Source organism: Argopecten irradians, chromosome 7 (genome assembly GCF_041381155.1).
Source record: "Argopecten irradians isolate NY chromosome 7, Ai_NY, whole genome shotgun sequence".
Classification (NCBI taxonomy): domain Eukaryota; kingdom Metazoa; phylum Mollusca; class Bivalvia; order Pectinida; family Pectinidae; genus Argopecten; species Argopecten irradians.
The window spans coordinates 14,313,215-14,336,449 of record NC_091140.1 but is presented as its reverse complement, the minus strand read 5'-3'; the positions used below and the strand labels follow the sequence as shown (position 1 = coordinate 14,336,449).

Genomic DNA, 23,235 nt, shown 5'->3' with positions numbered 1-23,235 from the left:
TATGCACATCTCAGGAAAAATCGTCTGGGCAAGGATTTATAAGTCTCATTTACGTCCTTGGTCTTGGCAACGATACCGCTGTCGAAGTACCTCGCTCATATGGCTCATGTTGACTCGCTTATGTTGTACACGGAAAGGAAAATTATATTTTGATATTTTATTCTGTTAAATTTCCTGACAATGATATCAAAACCGCATAAAAATCGGCCGCTATACCGAGATACCTCCCTCAAAATTGCTCATTTTGTACCTGTATAACGACTCATGCGACTGCTGATTTGGGGGAATAACCGAACTTGTGACGTCATTACCGGCAGTGGGCTGTTTTGTAGTGTAAAGTACAAATAATGTATGTCTGATATGGGGCTATGATAATTTACAACTATATATATACACACACACAATTATACCTGATCCTCGGTATGATTAAGCTATAAGCTTCTTGACCAATTAGGATGATGATATGATTATATGAATATATTACGAAGTATTGCATTTGAACTAATGCTAAAATAATAGTCTAAAGGGATCACCTTGTATACGTATTAGATGTGTGCGGCTCGTAATCCTGATATTCATTTGAATATGTTCTGTTCAATATACGTGATTTTCTTTCTTTAAAGCAAAGATTTGGATAGTATATCAAAACATTCTAAATATCTGTTTTAAGCAATCATCTACAGAGTGATGCAGTACGTTTATTGGTCATATGAATTATCATTATTATCATATGTATATCAAATAATGATCGATATTGACCAAAACTCACAAAGAATTGAATATCCGAAATCTAGCAATTATCAGAAATATCATTTCTGACATTATGCATTACTTTTGATAAGAAATTATTAGTTTTCACTTATAAATCCTTGCTTTTGAATAGTTCTTTTTTCGATATGCCATTGTAAATAATATTACTGTTCCTAGTATAAATACATCAATCTGATTGAAAAATACATACACATGATACACTTGCTATATGTAATGTACAAATTGGGCCAAGACCTGTGTACAGTGTGAATTGAAATTACATGATGGTCAATTTGCTCACTCCCGTGGATAGTTTCTCTTTCTTACGTAATCTGGCCCCTCTCATGAGACCGTATTGAGACGATGTTGACCAGTATACAGTTAGAGATTACAACACAGCGTGACATCAGCTAAGAAGTCTCTAGTCTCAGTTTTTTCTTCACATCCGTGCATGATCTGTTTTATAAATAAAGACACTAATTAATGAATGAATTTCAGCAAAATATGAAAAAGTCATGTACAGTATGAAAGCTGAATGACTTTTTTGTCAGAAAAAAATGGATCGATATATATCACTCCACTAAATGATACATATATGTATTTGTGTTATGGCGGTTCTCAAAACTTTATATGTATAATTAAAGCCGCCAATTCACGAAAATGAAATAAATCTGCTCTCAAGATATATTGTTAGACATAATTACTTATATACAAAACGTTCGGTTTAGAATCATGCCATATATCATGAAAGAACTAGGAGACATCAGCTTACCCGGGTCGGGTCTTGGATAACATAATGAAGGACGTATCAGTCCTTGATATGATACATGTATTCATGTGTATGTGTAGTCACTGGGAATATTGGAATTTTACCAAAGAAATAATAATCACTTTTGATTACAGAAAACAATTGACTTTTCCCTTAATTACCAAGATCGGTAGCAGAAATATTAGTTCGTAATATTTACACAACGGTATGTTTACATGTATGAAAATAAAATCATTGTCACAGCTTGAAAGTTTCCTCCGCCTGTATACAAGGTTGGTTAATTTTATTATTGTAAATAATACGAAATAATACTTCACGATATATAATAATATATCAAGGACGAATATATAAATAAAACTCATCATCGAAATTTCAATGGTGCTGCTAAATGTTCACAGACATGATGTCTATCGATAATCAAAAACCATAACTGACTGCACACCCTACATTTTGAAAAAAAGTCTACAGGTAAAACGCCCGTGGCTATGATCTGGGGCAGCCGTCGCTATGACAACACATACGTGTCAAGCTGTAGTGGTTATATTTGGACATTTTTCGGCACGTGACGACATACCTACGTAAAATTCGTCCGGAATATTGCAAGAATTTTATTGATGAACAACATTACGTATAACTTAACGCTAGAGACAGATGATACTGACGGCTTCTGGATAATCTTCCGACATGGATTTATTCGTCCTTGCTTCCGATGACCAGTTAGCTGGCCGGACACAGGTAAATCTGTCTATCACAGCGGGAGGCTGAAGAGTGTAGTCTGCGGATGAGGGTTGCACACATTTATCTTAAAATAAAAGTCATCTTCATTTCACAATGTGTATGAAACTTATATTTAGAAACCGATTTTATTTTAAGTTCTTATTGTAAACATCAATTCTTGTAAACATGAATTCTTGGAAGTATATTGGTATAGCTATAAAGCGGTCGTAAGCTACATTAGAGACGATACACTATACATACACAAGACCGTTCTATTAGTTATCGACCTCAAACTATTTTCTTTAGACCTGGCTATAATTTAAGACAGGTGCACGATGAAATAGACTATACTAGCTAGTGATGGCAAGTTTAGATAAGGTCGTCGTAATTCGGCCGTCGAATAAATTTAAGACATAGATAATAAGTGATATTTGTTTTTAGAAAATGGTGTCAAAATTCAAACTAGTAGAGAAACTTTAAAACACAAAATAAGGACATGTCAATGAACTCCTTTGAACCTTCAATATTTGACCCAAGGCCGTCTCTATGATATTTGACTGATGTCACCAACATTAGTCCCGGTCGCTGAAAATTTGGCCACCACTATAAAATTAGACTGAGGTCATCAAAATTCGACCCGGTCGTTAAAATTAGATAATTGCTGTAATATTAGACTGAGCCATCACAATTTGACCCAGTCGCTAAAAATTAGACTCGTCACTGAAACTTAGACCACCACTATAAAATTAGGCTTGGGTCATCAAAATTAGACCCGCCACTGAAAATTAGATCACCGCTGCAATATTCGACTCGGTCACCAAATTAGACACGAAGTCTTAAATAAGACGGTCTCTATAGACTGATGTCATCAAAAAATAGGGGGTTTGGGAATTAGTACACGAACTATGGCATGTATTTCTAGACAATTTTGTTCAGAATTATTAGATCAATTTTCCATAAATATAAGACCAAATCGAAGAAAAAAATAGTACTTTGTATTGTGTTTAAGTGTATATGCTCACACAAACACTGCGTTATTTGTGAGGTACATATATGGTATCTATACGATACGTATATGGTAAATATAGTTATGTATCAATCAAAATCAATACTATGAAATATTCCATTTATACGGAATGCTTAAGCAGCACCCATACAAAAGGACGGAAAGATTCATTTTAAAATAATAACTTATAAAATTGAGATGCGCAATCGTAAAGTAAAAAGTTTTTAATTCACGATTTCTTCTTTATTTCCCGATCTTTCCTAAATATCATACACCAAAATTGAGATTGGATTATTCCCTTTCCAATGCAGTCTTCCAATTTTTGCTGACATTTCTGTTCGATAGTTATCAACTTACCTGTATTTTACTCACTATATGGCTCTACTCTCCACACATGCAACCAGCTGTGAAGTATACAGGTACATAACTCACCGCGGAAGGAGGAAGGGGTGTTAGGACACACGTGTAATTAACACATCCCATGGTGATATATGGTATCTATAATCTATACGATACGTATATGGTAAATAGAGTTATGTATCAATCAAAATCAATAGTATGAAATATTCCATTTTACACGGAATGCTTAAGCAGCGCCCATACAAAAGGACGGAAAGATTCATTTTAAAATAATAACTTATAAAATTGAGAAGCGCAATCGTAAAGTAAAAAGTTTTTAATTCACGATTTCTTCTTTATTTACCGACCGATCCTAAATGTCATACACCAAAATGGAGATTGGATTATTCCCTTTCCAATGCTGTCTTCCAAGTTTTGCTGACATTTCTGCATAGATAGTTACAGTACCTGAACCGTTTAACGTTCCCAGCCTAACGCAAACGTAACTCAAAAAATCCGTCCGTTAGCTAACGCTTACGATTGCTAACGATTAACGATCAACGATTAACGCAATAACGATTTACGCAAAACGCTAAACGATCGGCAAGCATAGACCGGAAATACCATTGTTATAATCACGGAAATGGCTTGACGGTAAATAAATTACGGATCTTGACGTTCTGAAATACAAACGAAAGTATAAAAAAACGGGAGTATGTTTAGGATTAAAATTTCTGTTATACCATATAAACATTTGCCTATGAAAACTATATGGACACGATGAGGTCAAAGACGACAGCACTCAATACGAAGTTTCCACTTTACAGGTACAAAATGTACGTTTACAAAATGAATTACATGTGCAACTGTATGTATTAAGAAAGAATGGTATTATTCTAAAGTGTCTCATTCACCCGATATTTTAAAAATAACAAATTATTACAACATCTCTTTACTGATAATAACACAATGAAGTAAAAAATGACTGAACTCGATATGATGTTTCCACTTTACACGTACATGTGTACGTTTACAAATTACGTGTACAACCGTATGTATTAAGAGAGAATTGTATTATTGTAAGTGTCATATTTATCCGATATTTTAAGAAATAACAAACAAATTGTTACAACAACACTTTATTGATAATATTACCGTCACAATATTATAATTTTAGTGAAGCGAGCAGGCGTATACCAGTACTTTAAATAGTATCATGGTATTGAAATGACGAATAAACGATTTTCACACAAACACATTTAAAATGCATTACTAGTACATCAAATTTCCATCTATATGCTTGATTTCTATTATCGATATTTCATAACTCAACAATTGTAATAAGTAACATTTTATAGTGTTTCCCGCATCAATCACAAGTTTAAGTTTGTTTTATTTTTCAGATTGTCGAAAGGCTCTTCCGCTTACCATGGAAAACGTATTCTCGGAATATTTTTCATAAAGGATTATACATTGTATTACTAGGGTGTGCATTTATAATTATAGATATACAGTATATGTGTACATAAAAGTTCATTGCTTACAATTGACTAGGCATCGATTTTAGGATCGCACATGTACATTTAAAAATGTACGTACTACATGTACATACATGTACGCCACAGTACAGCTACTGTAATAAAGATTAAACATTTGAATTCGTGTTTCGCCATTTGCAGTTCTCTCATTATATAGTTCATGCATATAGTCAAGATATAAAGAATGAAAATATTCCCCTTCCAGTTATCTATATTCAAATTAAGTCAATTATGCAAAATCATTGATGACAACAACGATGAAGATAGTGATGCAGATGTACACTGAAGATTACTGTAAAATTGCATTGCGACAATTTTCTACGTATATTTGTAACCGGTGTAAGAAACAAAGTTATTTGATCACATATCACATCAAGCAACTCTGCAATTTACAGTTACAAACAAATAATTATTCATACAATGTATAAGTGTGATAAGCTAATTCATTCCAACGTAATATATAAGAAAGCATATTGTAAACATCAAAACTTTGAAATACGACAGTACGTGAAATGTACTGTCACATTGTACGGGGCACAGGTAAGTTGGGTATAGAGTTAATCTCCCTCCCAAGAAGGTGTTAATTACAGGTGAACTCCGCCCGTGGCCAGCGACAGGGGGTCGACACAAGGTAACACCTGTCGTGACCTATATACATGTACAGGTAAAATACCCGTGCGCGTCACGCTGGGAATTGAAGAGATTCAAGGTACAAATAACAACGAACACGTGTGAGAAGTTAATTGTCCAGGTTTTTTTTATTGATATGAACAAAAACGTATATCCGTGTCTGATTTGACACGCGTACAGTACGTGTGAAGGCTTACAATATAACGTACCTGCTCAGTTCGAATTCTGAACACGTGTTCTACATGTAGATGTAGGTATACTCGTACATTACGGACATTCTTGTATCTGAAGAAATGCAAACGTTTACATCTTTTTATTCCCTTTTCCATTTTCATATAAATACAAGTACTAATATATATAAATAATTGCGTTTAAAAAATATTTACATGTAGATGCCAAATCTCACCTCTTTCCGTGTTCAAACTCGTCATGTTAATGATTTTTAAACTTCACGAATTTATTTACAAATCTCCCGAGTTGCGTTCTTCGTACGTTGATAATTTTCAACATAACGAGAACAATATTACCCAGCGTGTCTGTAATATCGTTTTTATATTTTTATTATCTGTTTTAGCTATTTTCGTGAGTAATCTTTCAATTGTCGTGGATTTTTTCTAAAAAATTGCTTTGGACATTAATGTTCTGTAAGACAGTTTCGTTAATATTTGAATTGCTTTCGCAGAAATAATAATAACAGAAACATATATACATATATGATATATGCTTCTGATAATAATAATAAAAAAGTGAAAATCACATTAAGTTTTGTAGTTTTGATAATTAATACATTTATTATTTCTGTCGGGAGGAGGAAGGGGTGTTAGGACGCGTGTAATTAACACATCCCATGGTGATCGATGTTGTACAGGTAAATGACGAGCTATATCCTATTTTAATAAGGACGAAATAGAGAACAATAGGGGCTAATTACAGGTAAGTTATAGTCTGTTTTAGAAAACGATTTACCAGTGAAACACCTGTGCGATAAAGTCACAGCAAGAACATTAGTACTCTTCTGATTTTTTTTATTACATTTTCTTTTCAAAATCACATTATCAACATGCATATCTATTATACCAAAAATATACGTAACTTGATTTCCCACATCTTATATATCATGAAAATCTTACAATCCTGAATTATTATATATCCATTTTGCCTGAAATATTTATAATAAATATTTAGAGATTTACGGCATATGCATCGCTAACTATATGAAGCATTAGCGGCTAAATACTACAATTTTACATCTATAACACATTTATCTGAAGCTTCATATCTCTTATCCTCGGTTTCTTATAAAATTCAAGATCATTCAGATAAGCCAGATTGAAATTAAACCCATCGCTAAGTAAAAAAAAAACTTTAATGTAAACAATGCGGTAGTTATTTTATCAACGCTGTATTCGAATTAGGACAGCTATGCAGTACGGTAACATTATATGAATACGTTTTTATGACTCTTGAATACATTGATTAATAAAAAAGAGATTTTGAAAAACATATACTCATGTTACAGCAACGCTTTCTATCGACAGAGGATTTGCTTTGGTCAGCCAATCATAAAAAAAAAATGTTTTCCACTGAGTGTCACCGATCAGTGTGGGACATAAAAACAGCTTTATTATTTTCTAGGGTTAGGGTTAGGATTAGGTTAACCCTTAACCATTCATACAAAAGGGCAGTGAAAAACATACAGAACACACAGTATATTTAAACAACAAGTTAAACAATTATCAAGGCCGCTTTCCTCAGAGTTTTTTTTATAAAGAGGCCTAAATCCTGTAGAAATTGTAGATCATTAGAAGACAAAAGTCGTTCCAAATTTTAAAAGAATTTTTCTCGCTGTAAAATTAACGGTTCGCTTAAAATGAAGTTGGTTTCATTCTCAATGTCGTTACAAAATATGCTAGAAGACGGGGAATCTTTTTAGTGACAGAAATTATTTACCGTTACAGGTTCTGCTAAATAAATATTACAAGTTTTGCTGGATTAATATTCATAAAATTGCCCACCAATGAACAAGCGTGTCCAAGTTATCGGTCACTTGTGTAAGAGAAAAACAAAACGAAAACTAATGGAAATTTCTGATTGAAAACGTATCTTACGATCACATTAAAATATGAAAAAGATTATCAATTATTTATATTTCATATCGTATTCTATAATGAACTGTTCTATATTTTCGATATGACTCAACGTTTCACCGTCTGCCGACGGAACACATATCTCAGGTAATCTTTGCCAGCGTAACACTGACACCGTGACACTCAGGGACTGTGCTACCGCGATCCGCGGAGGACCGCCCGCTTTGAAGATCCGCGATGAAACGATCGCCGCGGATCATGGTGACATGGCGGATCACCGTGATCACGATGGGTCGCGGAGACGCCGCTTTGAAGATTCTCGGTGACGATTCATGGTGACATGTCACCGCGATTGTCCCCCTTGAGAGATAAGCCGACGCGGAGACAGCGAGACATTTCGATAATTTTAATGGACCGATCTGTACACATCGAAGTTTTACATCGAAGTTTTAAGGATCTCATGTTTCTTCTGAACCACACATTAATTGCTTTTAATTGCCTTTTTAATTGCTTAAAAAAATCTTATCTACTTAAGTCCTCGTAAATGCGCAATACCAATTCCTACCTTTCATTGCTCCAATGATGGTTGCTAGCGGTTTCTTGGACTTTCCATTTTGTGGTGAGGCCTTCAGTTTCAGCTTGTTATTTTTATCCATGTTGTTAATTTGTAATTTGTATCACTTTCTCGGTAAATCACATCCAGCTTGAGCAAGACCGTACTACATCACACAGAAACCTCGCTGCCGTGAAATGCATGTGCAGCATGTTATCTTTAGAACCACGATCCCCAAACATATATGTTTTTTGTCTAGTTTGATGAAAAGATCGTAAAACAGGTGATTTTCAACAAACGCTTTTTATACAATAGCTGTCTTAATCCTGCAAAAATTTGGCAAAATTCTTTCTTGCAGCAGAAATCTTTCTTTTGCAAAATATTCCGAATTCCAGCCCCTTGTGGTATAACGAGTTGAGCTTCCTGGATAAGAATCAAGACAGAAGGCTGTTGTGGAGGGTATCTATAATTTGTTGTCAACCAGTGGAAGATAGGAAATGTTGGTCATGGAAGAAAACCACAAATCAATACTAATACCAGAGAACTGGTAAAAATGTCAATATTCAACAATTTTCGTCTTGTATTGTATATCAGAGGCTACATGTGTTCACCAATAGGTCAAGATATGTCTGTTGGATATATAGACCTTGTCGGCAAGATAAGGCAAGAAAATTCTACATCAAAATGACTACTTCTATAGGCAAGACAAATTAAAAAGACAAAAACTGAATAAACAGATCAAGATGTTGCACTTAAAGATTAAGAGACTTGAACCTTTCAAAGCATTGAATGTAAAGAATTTAAGGCGCAGTCCAAAGTTGAAATTAAAAAACACTTTCAGCAGTTCACCTCCAATGATTTCTTATATGTCCTAATGAAAGAATTATTACACAACATGAGAAATGACATTTCTATAGTACTCCACGAATGACATGTTGGTAAGGTTAAATCCAGGTACCCGTCTGGTGTCAGACCTGTAACTGTCCATATAAATACTGGTAAGGTTGAATATGTCCCTTTAACTCAGATGGTGGGGTGTCTATAGGCCAAACCGATATGCCTTACATTTACAACCCCGAGTATAAGTACCCAGCCATATTTGCGTTGCTCCAGTCGAGATAAAAGTCTTAAATGGAAGTAAAACTTTATGATACAACACTCAGCAGGTTTATTGTTCGATCACGATATAACTGTCATGTGGGATGTTTCTCGGGTAGATAATTACACAATGTATATCTCTACCACTCGACTTGCTTCACTAACTTTTAAAACACTAAATTACATGTGATATTCAAAAGTACCTGAAAAGTGTGCTGTATATAATCCATTTCAACGTTTTGTGAATACTGCTTTCAAACTTAGAATGTCATTATACATGCATGTTCACTGATTGTATAGTTGAAGAATTTGAATTCCGCGAGCAGACATCCTTGATCATTTCCCCAGGTTGTTCTCCAGAGGTTTACCAGTACACAAAAATGTTTGCATAATCACAGTCTTTTTTAACGTCTGTTTTTTTTTATTTATATACATAAATTAATACCAACAGATTCCTCCACGCGATCTATATGTAGGCGTATGACACAATAGATCAAACTGAACGTTATAGAAAAGTTCTTGGCTTACATCCACAACTTTCATTTGGGTGAATATCTGTATACCTATACATTTAAATATCAGTGAAGAACTTGTCTATTTATTGTTCCGTTTCTGTTCATCTGTAATGTTAGGTGCCAAGATTATGAAACAGAAAACTTCTAAATCCTGCGTAGAAAGGTTTGAGAGCATGCACTTAGCACAAGTTTGGGCTCTCAGACATGTCACATCATCGTTATTAGACACTCACGTTTACCTGTAAACTTTCATAACTGAAGGCCGCGATTTCAAACACGATATTGACACGAGAGAAAGATGTCGTAATTTCACTTTCCAGACATACACAGTGGGTCACCCACGATCTTGACTGGGCCGTCAGCGATTCCTATTAAATATTCAAGTCAGCAAATTTTAGAAGTTGAATCAACAACCAAACAGTTTTAACATTTGATCTACATAATCATTTCTCACAGATATTACAACATTCTGTCGACTTAGGAAATCATCCCCTCTCACAACGCATTCATCTGGTAGATTTGATTTTCTGTGTGTGATTAAACACTTAAATATATGCTGACAGTATGAATACAAACAAGTGTTTATAATCTTGTTGGACAGAGAAGTTGAAGAGTGACGACGGGATTAATCCTACAAGTAGAGATCAGTTATTGTACACCTTGAGTTACCTGTGGCTAAGATGTAATTAAAACAAATCAATACCAGGTAAGCCAGCTAATTGGATCAGTAGGGACAACAACAACAAGCTAATGTGATAATACTCTAGTCCATCGTGGAACCCAGAGTTCTCCTGATGTAATAGCCTCCTCTCTATCTTGTCAATCCACCTATTTATTTTGTTTTGACATACGTCCATGTGATTTTAGATATATCTCCAAATTCCACATGAAAGTCACGACTAACAGTACTTACAATTACATGTAAGATAGTTACCTGTGTCAAAGAAAGTCATTAGCCAAAGTCCTTGAATTTGAGATTGAAATTCTGTCGTGTGTAATTACAGAGTAACGTTACACCATTTGAGAGTTTTTTTCGTAACAGACCCCTATTACACCAGGTCACATAAATCCTGCGTGGGAAATCCAGCGTGCAGATTCAATTCCGTGTGGCAAATTAGAAATTCAGATTTTGTTAGTAATAACTATAATCAATGTTGTAAGAGTTACATTTAGGAAGGCTGTAAAAATATTACATCGAGGTACAACATCGGTATCCATTTCACATCAAAGTTAAAGCAGTTAAGTGATTATCTGGTACCAGGAACATCAAGGTCACGACCTGTCCTTGGAGAAATTCATCAAATCCTCTAAATCATGATTTCAGAATCCATGTCCAGATGTATAACTCAAGAAATATAATTATTTTTGAGTATGCACAATGCTGCTTTCCACATCAAATAATAACTGTATGGTCACATCCCAGCCAGAGAAGCTTTGAATCACTCTACCTATAGACTGTGCAGACAATGCCCCGTTCTACAGCTGTTCACACTAACATCAAACTCATCTATATTTCATTGAGCTCAGCAGTTTTTACATATCTTGTTCCTTCCCCTAGAACACTAATTCCTTCATTCATGTGCAGTGTAGATATTCATTATTCCTATCTCCAGGGGCCTCAGACAGTCAGGCAGCAACAATAGTTGTCAACTGAGCTTAGATCGGCAGTGGGAAATCTTCATTAGACTTGTCGTTTACTGTGGATCATTATCGAGTCACTCAGCTACGGTCATTAGTTACTGGATCAGGTACTCTCCATGACACAGGTGATGTGCTGGGCCATTATCACCACAGATGAAGAACATTGTCAATACACTAATCGTCAGCAGATCTAATTGATGTTTATGAACAGCCTACATCAATATGTCTGTGATAAGTACTACAATGGGAAGATGCTACTACAGGCGAGTGCTGTTAGAGACAGACCCATGAGAACCATGACTACAGTCTATTCTTCAGTATCCAGCTGTATTCAATATTTCTGTTGTATGTACATGGCTATCCTACTGTAGCCAACACTCTCCCTGATGGCCATCTTGTTTTTTTGGCAGCACATTTATTACAATAACTGTGCAGACGGTCTGATCCATCCCTCACCTCTATGCCAGACAAACCATTCCAATATCTCCCCAAGTCTGATGCTATCTCACAGTAAATGGAAACTGTACAAGTCCACCACAAAGAGCTGAGATAAAAGAATGTCCATTTAATTGTAAACCTGTTTTCAGTCCTATGTTAGTATTATCATTTACATGTCTGATTCCTCAATGAAACTTCAGCCTGCATGATCATAAGTACAATACCTCTAACAGTACCTGATATATACAGATAATATACATGCAGTGACTTCTTAGTACTTTCTGCTCTCACCCATATGTTACATATCATCAATATTCACCATGTTGTATACAACCTGACTCCATACAATATTGGAAATAAAATGTCCAGTACAAAAAATCAATCATCAAATACACCAACTGTATAGATGTTATCCCTGTCTTGTCTCAAATGTATCCCTATTTTATTTTTTATACCGTCTGTCATCTAACACATTTCTATATATTGGTCATTCAAGAAATCAAAAGTCAAGGTTACAGTCTCAGATGTCTTTATGATCCTTATCTAAATATTATCCAGATATCCTTATTTAATAAAAGATTTTCTTGGCTAGCAAAGGTCAAGGTCGCAACAAAAATACCTGAAAAATGACCCAAGGTCAAGGTTAGTCATCACATCACATGATGGTGAACTGTTGAAAACTGATAAGATCCTTAGGTCATCCTTAGGTCATATCTTCACGACTGATAAATCCTAAGCCATTCTCCATCTATATAATCCTTAATGTTCTTTCACACTGGTGACAAATCCAAAGTGACTGCAATTGGCAGCCAGGACTGATTTAATATTTTCTTCATTCTACCATGACTTTCACGGTCTGTGCCCCAGTAGCAGCATCCGAATCCTGACAGAGATACGACTGGTTACAGCTGACTTGAGCTGAGTAATGATGTAGGCCTGACTCACTGTCCTTATTGATTTCACCAATAACAGTTATATTCCCCAAACTGTTGATCTCTCCCGAGATCCCCATCCCCATCAATTAATAATACACAGCCCCTTAGCCTACTATTACTGCTACAATGCTTCTCCAATATCTTGTTCCGATGTTTCTAAAATGGTTCTCTTTTTATAGTAAACAGTTCGATATGGTCTGCATAGAAAATATCAAGTTTCCTGTAGCTCTATACAGAAAAACTCATAAAGCTCATATGTTGCAGCATAATATGGATCTTGTTGGAATTATTACACAGAAAGTTAACTTGAACCCCGTGATCTAGAAAGTTGATGAATTGAACAAGTTTTGTAGTGCTTCTTTTATTCAGTATGATAAACCTGAATCTTGGTTATCTTTATTAATAGGCATTTATATAGAAGATTTGATACGGTTGACCCCTGTGACCTTGGATTAATTTTGTAAATATCATTTATTTTACCAGATAAGATGTCCTTCCATCCACAGCTATTGTTACTGCAGGCATTTTGACACCAAGGTTTTGGTTATTGTCCAGATATATTATACACACAAACCATTTTTTTTAATAGCTTTACATCATATAAACAATCAGATGCCAGGTTTAGATGACGCAGGAAAAACAAAGTACCCAGAGAAAAACCATCAATCAGCGGTCTGTACCTGGCAACTGTCACATATGTGATTCGAACCCCCAACCCAGAGGTGGAGGGCTTGTGGAATATCATGGTACATCCCTCCACAATCCCTATTTGAACCATACACCTGGTATTTGACTTTTAAAGTAATTGATCAAAGATATATTTTTTAAACTTGACCCTGGTAGCCCTTTATCCCAGTATACATACAACAGGATTTCTATCAGAATCATGCGTCACTTGGTTTTTATGAGAAGTTGAAAAACAAACCCTCTGTCTCAGATAACCAAGGTTTATTGAATGTAGATAACCAGATAATTCTAATATCTACCAGAAAATCAATACATCAGTGATAGTGTATCTCTACAGATAACTGGTACTATCATCCATTCAATTACTTCCACATCTCCTTGTAATATTCCCCATAAACATGTTATGACTAAGATAACAAGAACAGGGCCCTATACATATATCCAGCTGTAACTTCTTGTGATGTACATACTGCTGCACAAGTTATACTTAAATCCTACACAAGATGGTAGACTATGATATGTTCATCTAAACTATAAAACATGCCAGATGGGAAGAGACGGGAGTCTATATATATAAACACTGTTATTGAAAACATGTTACAGATAAGTTTGTCATAAAAAAGATAATGTAATTATCCTGTGTTATTATATGCAGAGCATTTATACTACCCATAATAATGTGTTCATGTAGATATAATCACATGTTATAAACTATAAAGAAAAGGTTACCACAATCAATAGATTATTGTCATGGAGCTCCAAGGGAAATATCCAGGAGTGACAATCATATTACCCCTTTCTTTAATACAACTTGAACTCAAGATTATCTCCACTTAGTTTGGATTTTCAAAATTTTGATTTCAGTTTTCATATCATATATCTGGTATGTAAAGTTTTCTATGCAATTGATTAAAGGCTAATGTCTGTGTAAAGAACATTTTTAGAACCAAATCTACTTTTTTTTTTTACTTGGCTGGAATATTTAGTGTTTTTGTCATTTAACAAAGTGCCAGTTTTAGTGCCAAGTTTAGACAGAGGATGAAAACCAGAGTTCCCAGAGCTGAAGGGCCTCTGGTAATATGTCAGGACAATTCTTAACCACTGTGACACCTGTTAAGCTTAATTAAGTATAAAGAAAAGTGATATCACAAAAGATAAGTATCCATAACAATCATGGCACTTAGTATCTCATAGTTCTATGCAAGATATATCAGACACCTAAATATATAATATTCAGTGGTGATGCTATGGTGATGATCAAAGATCAATACCATACATTTTTAATGTCTCAACATTTACGCTCACTAAGCGTCATGTCCACACATGTCTGATGGTTCCCGGAGAAATGTCCCATTATTTCTAGCATTACCTGTAAATTACATTTTACTACCCAGATCTAAGATTACAAGCTTCTGTATGACCCTATGATATTTACATCTCTTGATAGACTGCCTTAATCACCATAAAGCTTGGGTGGATACGAACACCAAAGAAAGATGGTGGAATTAATCTAAAGTATAATACATATCCTAATTATAGACAGAGATTATCCCTTACTTTTTCTTGAAAATCATACACATCTTTGTAGGCTATCAATTTAAGATATATCAGGCTCCAATTTCTTGAAGCTGCGCAAAAGTGCAGACTTATGACAAAACTAAGTTTTCCTCCTTATGCTTATGGCTTAAGTTTGCTTCCAGAAATCAAAACCTGAGTTCTAAGAAAAAGATGCACTATTATGTAATGAACTGTCTTCAGAAGATGGTCTCCTTGGATATTGTTTGTTTTTCCATGTATACAACTTTAACATTTATCAAACAATAAACACATACCTTGTAATACCTATAAATAAAGGTTTTTAACCAGCATTACTACAAGTGTACAAGTAATATCAAAGAAGATCGTTAACATATAACAGGCAAGGATATCAAACTTCAGGACAAGAGATTCCCCAGAGTGAATTAATGTAACATTTTAATTCTCAGATCCAGAGCCAGCCACAGCAAAGCTTCACAATAAAAAAAGGTGCACCTGTATTACTTTGATTAGGTGATTACGTAAGTCTGCTAAATCTTTGTACCTGTACAATATCTCACCTGTCAGACTGATTAGATACAGTGGTAACTTGGATGTTTAAGTAATCACAGATAATTACGTTTATCTTAATGCCATGTACAATCTGGTCTATAACGTCCATGTTTAAGTTTCTATTTGACCATACAGCTATACCTATCTAAATGGCAGACACCAAATGGTGTATATACCACGGACATAAAAGACGTTATTTGTAGACCCAAACTATGACATCCATTACACACCAACTACCATTCACCATGACCCCAGTCTAACCTTCCACCTGAAATATTTGGAATTCAACATGGGAATGTCTTGTGAGGTGGGTTTGTGAAATATCTCAAACTTCAGGAAACTTTCGCTCTGTTGGTGGTAAAATGGAGATAAAAGACACTGGAACACACCTTTCAATATTTGTACAGCTAGCCACTTGAATCTGATAGGTATATACACTAAAGTCTTACTTTAACATGGTCGAGAATTTAAAGTCTATATCAGTGTAACCAAAACAAAAAACATTTCTACTTCAAGTGTTTGAACAAGCTTAAATCCTACCTACACTGTCACAGATATAACATTCTAAAATTAAATCCTTCCAGTAAAATACACAGCTTGTTTATTAAACTTGTACTTAGAACACCTGTCAATACATCAGACAAATTGTTAACATTAATTTATTTTATTTACATAAGGAGAAATTGTCGGGAAGAAAACAATATTCTTACAATCAATGCCACAAGAGCTTAAGTGTAAATCCCAGTCCTGACTTTTCCAGCTAAGAGCCATGAAGATATCGTGGCTACCAACAAAGGACTATAGTCACAGTGTTCAATGTATGAGTGGGCCACCATAAATTGTCTTCTTATTTTGCTTTATTTCCATTTGATGAAAGGAAGCAGCTACAGGAAATGTATTTGTGATCATGCAAGATGAGTCCAAGAAAATAGCGAATACAACTCAAACCCAAATCTCAGAAATGGTAATCACCATGCACAAACAACCACAAAAACCTGCATCACATACATTGGCCAACCTTGTCTTGAAACAAACTTAAATCGCAAATGGAATTTGAATATTATAATGAAGTAACTTAATTTTGACAGAAGTTCCTGGTTTATGTTTTAAGATCAGTTTTTACTAAACCACTTCATAGCATATACTATTAAGGAAATAATTAATAGTATATATATATATATCACAAGAAAATGAAGCGGACATTCAGAAAAATACGAACACGTTGGGACATATAATGAGGAGGACAATAATCTTAATTGCTCAATCTGTAACTGACGACAGGATACACTCAGTCTGAAAAGCAATTTTCCCTGACCTACATTTTACACTTTTAGTGCATAATTTTACAATATTATGTCAGGTAATTATAGACCTTGTATCACCATTGAATTATTAAGAAATGGTACATCCTGTATCACTAAACTGTTCAAGAAGCTCCATCATCATTGCTACTTACCAAAACCTGCACAACACATATACTGTCCCATGTTGGTAAAATGAGATAAAATCTCACTATTTTGAATCATGATAAGAAAAAGCTGTTGAGGAGAAGTGTTATGAAGCCCTATGATACCTACCTTCCATCTGTTGTTCATGTTTGTGTTGTAAACCTCGGATGTCCTCTTTCTGTTGTCTCTGTAGGTTTGTGATACTGGTCTTGCATTCTGAGTTCACCTCACGAATCTACAACAAAACACACAGTAGTGGTCTTAATAACTTTAAAATAAACTTACGCTAACTAAAAACACTTTGTGGCAGTTAATTTATCTTTTAAAAGCTTACACGCTTAAACATCAAATCAACTATGTAGAAAGTAATTAAACTAAAGTACTAAAGTATTAAATAATAATTTTATAGTCAAAGTCCTTCTTTTTCCCTTGATTAGTTACGTTATAAATCACAAAATTTGTCAAAAATTAGAGATTCATTTGTGTAATAACTAAATGAACATACCTGTTTTTCTTGATAGGCTTTTAATCTTGTTATTTCATCGGAGTAGAAATCTTCAGCTGAAATTGATAAAGAGAAGTTGATAGTAAGGCTGGCAGAATTGTCTTTAATTTCTAAACCATGCAGTGACTAAGGATGAGTTATTTCCCTTTAGTCAGACACCCTCCTACTACCTCATCATCTCTTCTGATATGTCTGACAGGATTATCCCCCTTCTAATTTTTTGGCTGGGTTTGGATTATCTTACTTACTGGTAAAAGCCAAGAAAATTCTTCTGCTCAATAGTGACGATTTATAAAAAGTCCATTCATAACACCCCAAAACCTTTTGATTCAAAGATATGTTTATGTGAATTGAGAGTTAAACATGTGCAAAAACTTAATGTCTTCTGAGAGTATTTTAACTATTAAAATAATATTGATATGATGCAAAATCATTTCATTTTTATATCAAATTAAACAATACAGAATTTGTAAGAAGGAAGCGCACACAAGCTCTTTTGGTTTAAGAATAGAGTCAGTAAAGCAGTAAAATCTAAGATGATAATAAGATGATATGGCAGACTTCCATGTCCAATCAAGCATCGGAGTAACTACAGCATCACCTAAACACTACACAAATCTTATGTCCTTTTTTTTTTTCAGAGGTAATGATATTTTTATTGAACTACAGTGGGCAAGTGGTAAATTAAGTGCCTGTACACATAACTATTAGCCAGCCCTCAAACTTTGGGTACTGAGGGCAAAACCCATGTGGGGCAATTACCAGTAACTGACTGTTGTTTGGTAGTTTATTACCGAGTACTCTGACTTTCCTCTATCATATACACCTGGCATATCCTTAAATGACCCTGGCTGTTAATAGAACATAAAACAAAAACAAACTAAAAAGTATTTGTCAGTTATGTAATAAAAACAAAACCTCCCATACAGGTGCTAGTAAGGTAGTGTATGCCTTAGTCAAGTGATACTGCAAGTCCTATACGTCTTCTGTATATAGGCTCGCTATCAGTACTACATTAATTGTAAACTCGCTATCAGTACTACATTAATTGTAGGCTCGCTATCAGTTCTACATTAATTGCCCGTCTTCTGTAAATAGGCTCTCTATCAGTCTTACATTAATTGTAAACTCGCTATCAGTACTACATTAATTGTAGGCTCGCTATCAGTTCTACATTAATTGCCCGTCTTCTGTAAATAGGCTCTCTATCAGTTCTACATTAATTGCCCGTCTTCTGTAAATAGGCTCGCTATCAGTACTACATTAATTGCCCGTCTTCTGTAAATAGGCTCGCTATCAGTACTACATTAATTGTAAACTCGCTAACTATCAGTACTACATTAATTGCCCGTCTTCTGTACATATATATAAGGCTCGCTATCAGTACTTCATTAATTGCCCGTCTTCTGTAAATAGGCTCGTTATCAGTACTACATTAATTGTAAACTCGCTATCAGTACTACATTATTTGTAGGCTCGCTATCAATACTACATTAATTGTAGGCTCGCTATCAATACTACATTAATTGTAGGCTCGCTATCAATACTACATTAATTGCCCGTCTTCTGTAAATAGGCTCACGATCAGTACTACATTAATTGACAATGTTGTTAACCTTCACAGTTCATTTGAGATTGAACAGTAGACTGCCAAACTCACAATTAGGGGAAAACAACACACCATAATTACTGTACCACATAACCCTATGTTTATAGACACACAGAATAGGAGAAGTACAAAGTACTGAATTCTCTTGTTTTATCATTAGGTACAAGTGGTAGAGATCAAAGACTACCCCTTATACACCAGGTAATAGAGAGACAGAAGTATCTGCAGAAAACATATCAACTCTATTTACTCTATCATAGAAAGTGATTTCAGGAAAATGAGTTTGTTTAACTGATGAAGGAACTTCCTTCACAAGAGTGTATATCAATGTTCTTCAGTCTCGTTAGTTTTACAGCCATTCTGTTTTATATGCACAAGGTTTGTAGTCTTCATATAACAACAACTGATTGTAGTCTGAAATTTTTTAGCGAAATTATGTGTCTGATAGTTTCCAAAACTAAAGATCCCTTGTTGCTTTTATAACAAAGCATGTGCATTATTATTGTGCCTATATTCTCCGGGAACATTTAGTCCTTGGTGAGAACACACACCGAGTCCATGCACTTCCTGTACAGCGCTGTTCCGCCAGACAGAACTGCAGCAGTCAGGTTATAATTGAAATCAGAATTGACTCCAGTTTATACGCTGCATCCCACCCAGATAGATAATTGGGTGGAGGCTGTCATCTTGGTCTGATTAGGATTCTACTAGACATACACACACACCCTTTAGTCAGTCCTAATTAAATTTTCATCAGCCATATTTTGGATAGCTTTTATATATATCATATGACAATTCTAAATATCTATGCAGCTTCTTGGTATGCAATTAAAATTATATGCAACTGTAATGTTAACATACCTTTAAAGACATCTATTGTAACATCCATGTTCAAAATCATTCTCAAACACTGTTGGTCTATGTTGCTGTCTTTTTTCAGAAAGCATTTTAATAACTTCCAATCATGATCGACAGCAAAAGTCAGTGAAAGGTTATTTGGATAATTTGGATTATTCAACAATTATTGTATCTTCTTTAATCCCTAGTTTATAAAGTACCGGTAACATATTTCAATTCACATTTCAATTCACTTTTTTAACACAGCATTGTCTTGTTTACAAACTAATTATTCGCCTAACTCTTTTAAGTTTATATTGCATCACACATTTTGAAACTTTTTGGACAGTTTTGCCCTTTTTATATGACAGTTATCTCCCCTTAATATTTGAGATTGTTTAACTCAATTTTTGGAAACCTTTTTATATTGTCCACTATTGTATACAGCTATTTACCTTTATTATTTGGGATTTCTTTCACTGTACTCACTTTTTTGACACTTTTGTCCTGTATAGTTATCTCCCCTTACTATTTAAGGTCAAAGGTACTTACTTTTTTGCAAGACCTTGTCCTGTTGTATATTATAGTTATCTGCCCTTACTCTTTGCGGTTTCAATGCATGTACTCACTTTTTTGCACAGCCTTGTCCTGTTCCTGCTGTAGTTTCTCCCTCTGACTAGTTAACAACAGTTTGTGGTCCTCTTGCATGGTGGTTGTGGTTTCTTGATGTTCTTTCCGTGTGTCTGCTAGTTCTGATTCAAGCTGCACTTTACGTTCTTGTAGCTCAACTGTTTAATAAAAACAATACTGTTAAATCTCTAAAAACCTGGTAAAACACCACTCATTTTTGGTTTATAAGGTGGCCTTGTTATCTGGTGCTTTTGATCAATTTAGATCTGTTACATGTTCACAAACCTTTATGAAGTTCTGTCTTCAACTTAATTGACCTTAACTTTAAATTTTTCAAGGACTTATCCAACAAAATTCATAATTTATTTCTGAAATCATAGATTGACCTTTATTCTATTACAACAACCTTGACTTAAACTATCAAATGACATCTCAATAGCGTAATCAAAAGACAGAATACAGAAATAGACAGTTGTATAAAGAAGATAAAACAATGACCTTAGAAGCAGACTTACCTAGTTGTGACTGAGCTTCCACCATCTCCGACTGAAGTTTCTGAAGTTTCTCCGACAACGCAGGGCAAGAAAAGGCATCCAGCTATAAAACAATGGCATTCTGTCAGAAATCTTAATTAGCTAACAGTCTGTGGAATTAAGCTCAAGTTTTCACGAGACGAATAATAAAGCATAAGGATATCATATTTAATGTTTGGATAGACGTTGTTGTGAGGTGACGTCTGTCTAAATCAAGAGTCGGTGGTTATGACCCGAGTATTACAAACATGCGCAGCACTGTACATTAACATGTAATACACGCACAATAAAAGATAGCGTAGGAATCACAAGCACCTGTTGATTGCAATCCATCAGACAGAGAGAAAGTCAAAACACATTTCTCTTTTCATTAAGTACTCGCAGTTTTCCAACTTGGAATATTTTAGAGTTTTGCAATGTAATTTGGGGAAAGTAGTGTTTTTAATAATATATGTACCTGTAACAATATGTATGTGCCAAAGTTTGTTTGCCTGTATCTTATTTATGTCTATATACTTCTTATACCATGCCAATGTAACTATTTACACATTGACAAAAATCTTAAAATACAATGTCCAAAGTAATTGGCTCATGATGTTTAGCAATGTAATAATGCTTGAAAAAGTAACAATTTGATACAAAATTTTACATTTTTATATCTAAATATGGTTTCCACATTTAAAACATTGAGTTTATCAAACAAATAACCTTTAACATCCCTAGCAGATAATGGGTGACCAGTCTAGATTATGGGATGTAGATTTATCATCAATTCCTGAAGCATTCCTCTAGGAGGGGAGATAACTCTGACACACATAACTATGATGTTATGACCTGCTAATCCTTGTGGCGACACAATCAACATGGCTGAGTACATATTTATATAGATAATAGGTAGAGAGATCAGTACTAACATAGCTGTCTGGTGACTAGGGGAATGTGGAGGGTTGAGGTCATAGTAAGGGCACTATCATAGAATATAGATCAACCAATATTTAATGTTGCTGAACATCAAATGACAAATGGCTAGGTAAAAAAGGAGAAGGTACGTTAAGACTCGAATATGGCCCCAAAATTAATTCTCCAGTAAAGAACAACATATTTTGCCATATAACAGTTGAATACATTTGCTAACACATTACATCCCTAAAATATCCCGCGTGTGCCAATTATGTTCACTATGACGTCATCAACATGCAGTTTCCCGCCATTTTTCACAAAAATCCTTGAAAAATCATACTTTTTGAGTGGTTTTCTCTAAAAATGAATGTGGCCGCCTTCATGGAGCAGAAAGAGATTTTCACACGTTGTGTATGGTGTATTTACGCATATCCATGCAAAATATAAAGTTGCTCCAAGGTGGCGGCCAAATCCATTTCAAGCCTTTTTTAACCTAAAGATGATGAATTTCCAGCAAAATTGGGCGAGAAGAGGAAAATCATCAATTTGATGACGTCATAGGTGGAGCACATAGTGTACATGGTTATTAAAAGTTATGTTTTGATGAATGGCAAGTATGGGAGTATTTATTGATGTGAAATTGATGTGGATCAGAGTTAATATTTTTCGGCCTGAAAAATTAAGGCCAAATACTGGTCCTATCGTATCTACTCCTTTAGTCAAAAACAATTGCAGTGACAACCTGTCACCTACTAGCATTAGCTTTACAAATATCCTTCCCTATCATTCCTAAAACTGCATTCTTTAGTAGAACATCTTTCTCCCCCTGTCCTCAAATATCATTCGTTTCTTTATAATGTTCTTACATTCTCTATTTTTTAACAAAGATTTGTCCTGTATCCTTTAATTGAGCAATGATGTCCTTGAGTTCTCTAATAAAACATCCTTCTCTTCTATTCTCTGACCAAACATCATTCCTCCT

At 34.7% G+C, this 23,235-nt stretch overlaps 1 protein-coding gene across 5 annotated transcripts in view; it reads right to left on the bottom strand.

The window, feature by feature from the left end:
* Positions 1 to 23,235, bottom strand: part of LOC138327622 (CAP-Gly domain-containing linker protein 1-like) — a 119,014-nt gene that overhangs the window by 15,379 nt on the left and 80,400 nt on the right. For all 5 annotated transcript variants that reach the window (XM_069273878.1, XM_069273876.1, XM_069273880.1 and 2 more), the window contains 4 exons: positions 21,336 to 21,417; positions 20,820 to 20,978; positions 17,745 to 17,800; positions 17,369 to 17,474 (listed from right to left, as the gene is read on the bottom strand). In XM_069273878.1, coding sequence (XP_069129979.1) covers positions 17,369 to 17,474; positions 17,745 to 17,800; positions 20,820 to 20,978; positions 21,336 to 21,417 — 403 coding nt within the window. The remainder of the gene's footprint in view (positions 1 to 17,368; positions 17,475 to 17,744; positions 17,801 to 20,819; positions 20,979 to 21,335; positions 21,418 to 23,235) is intronic.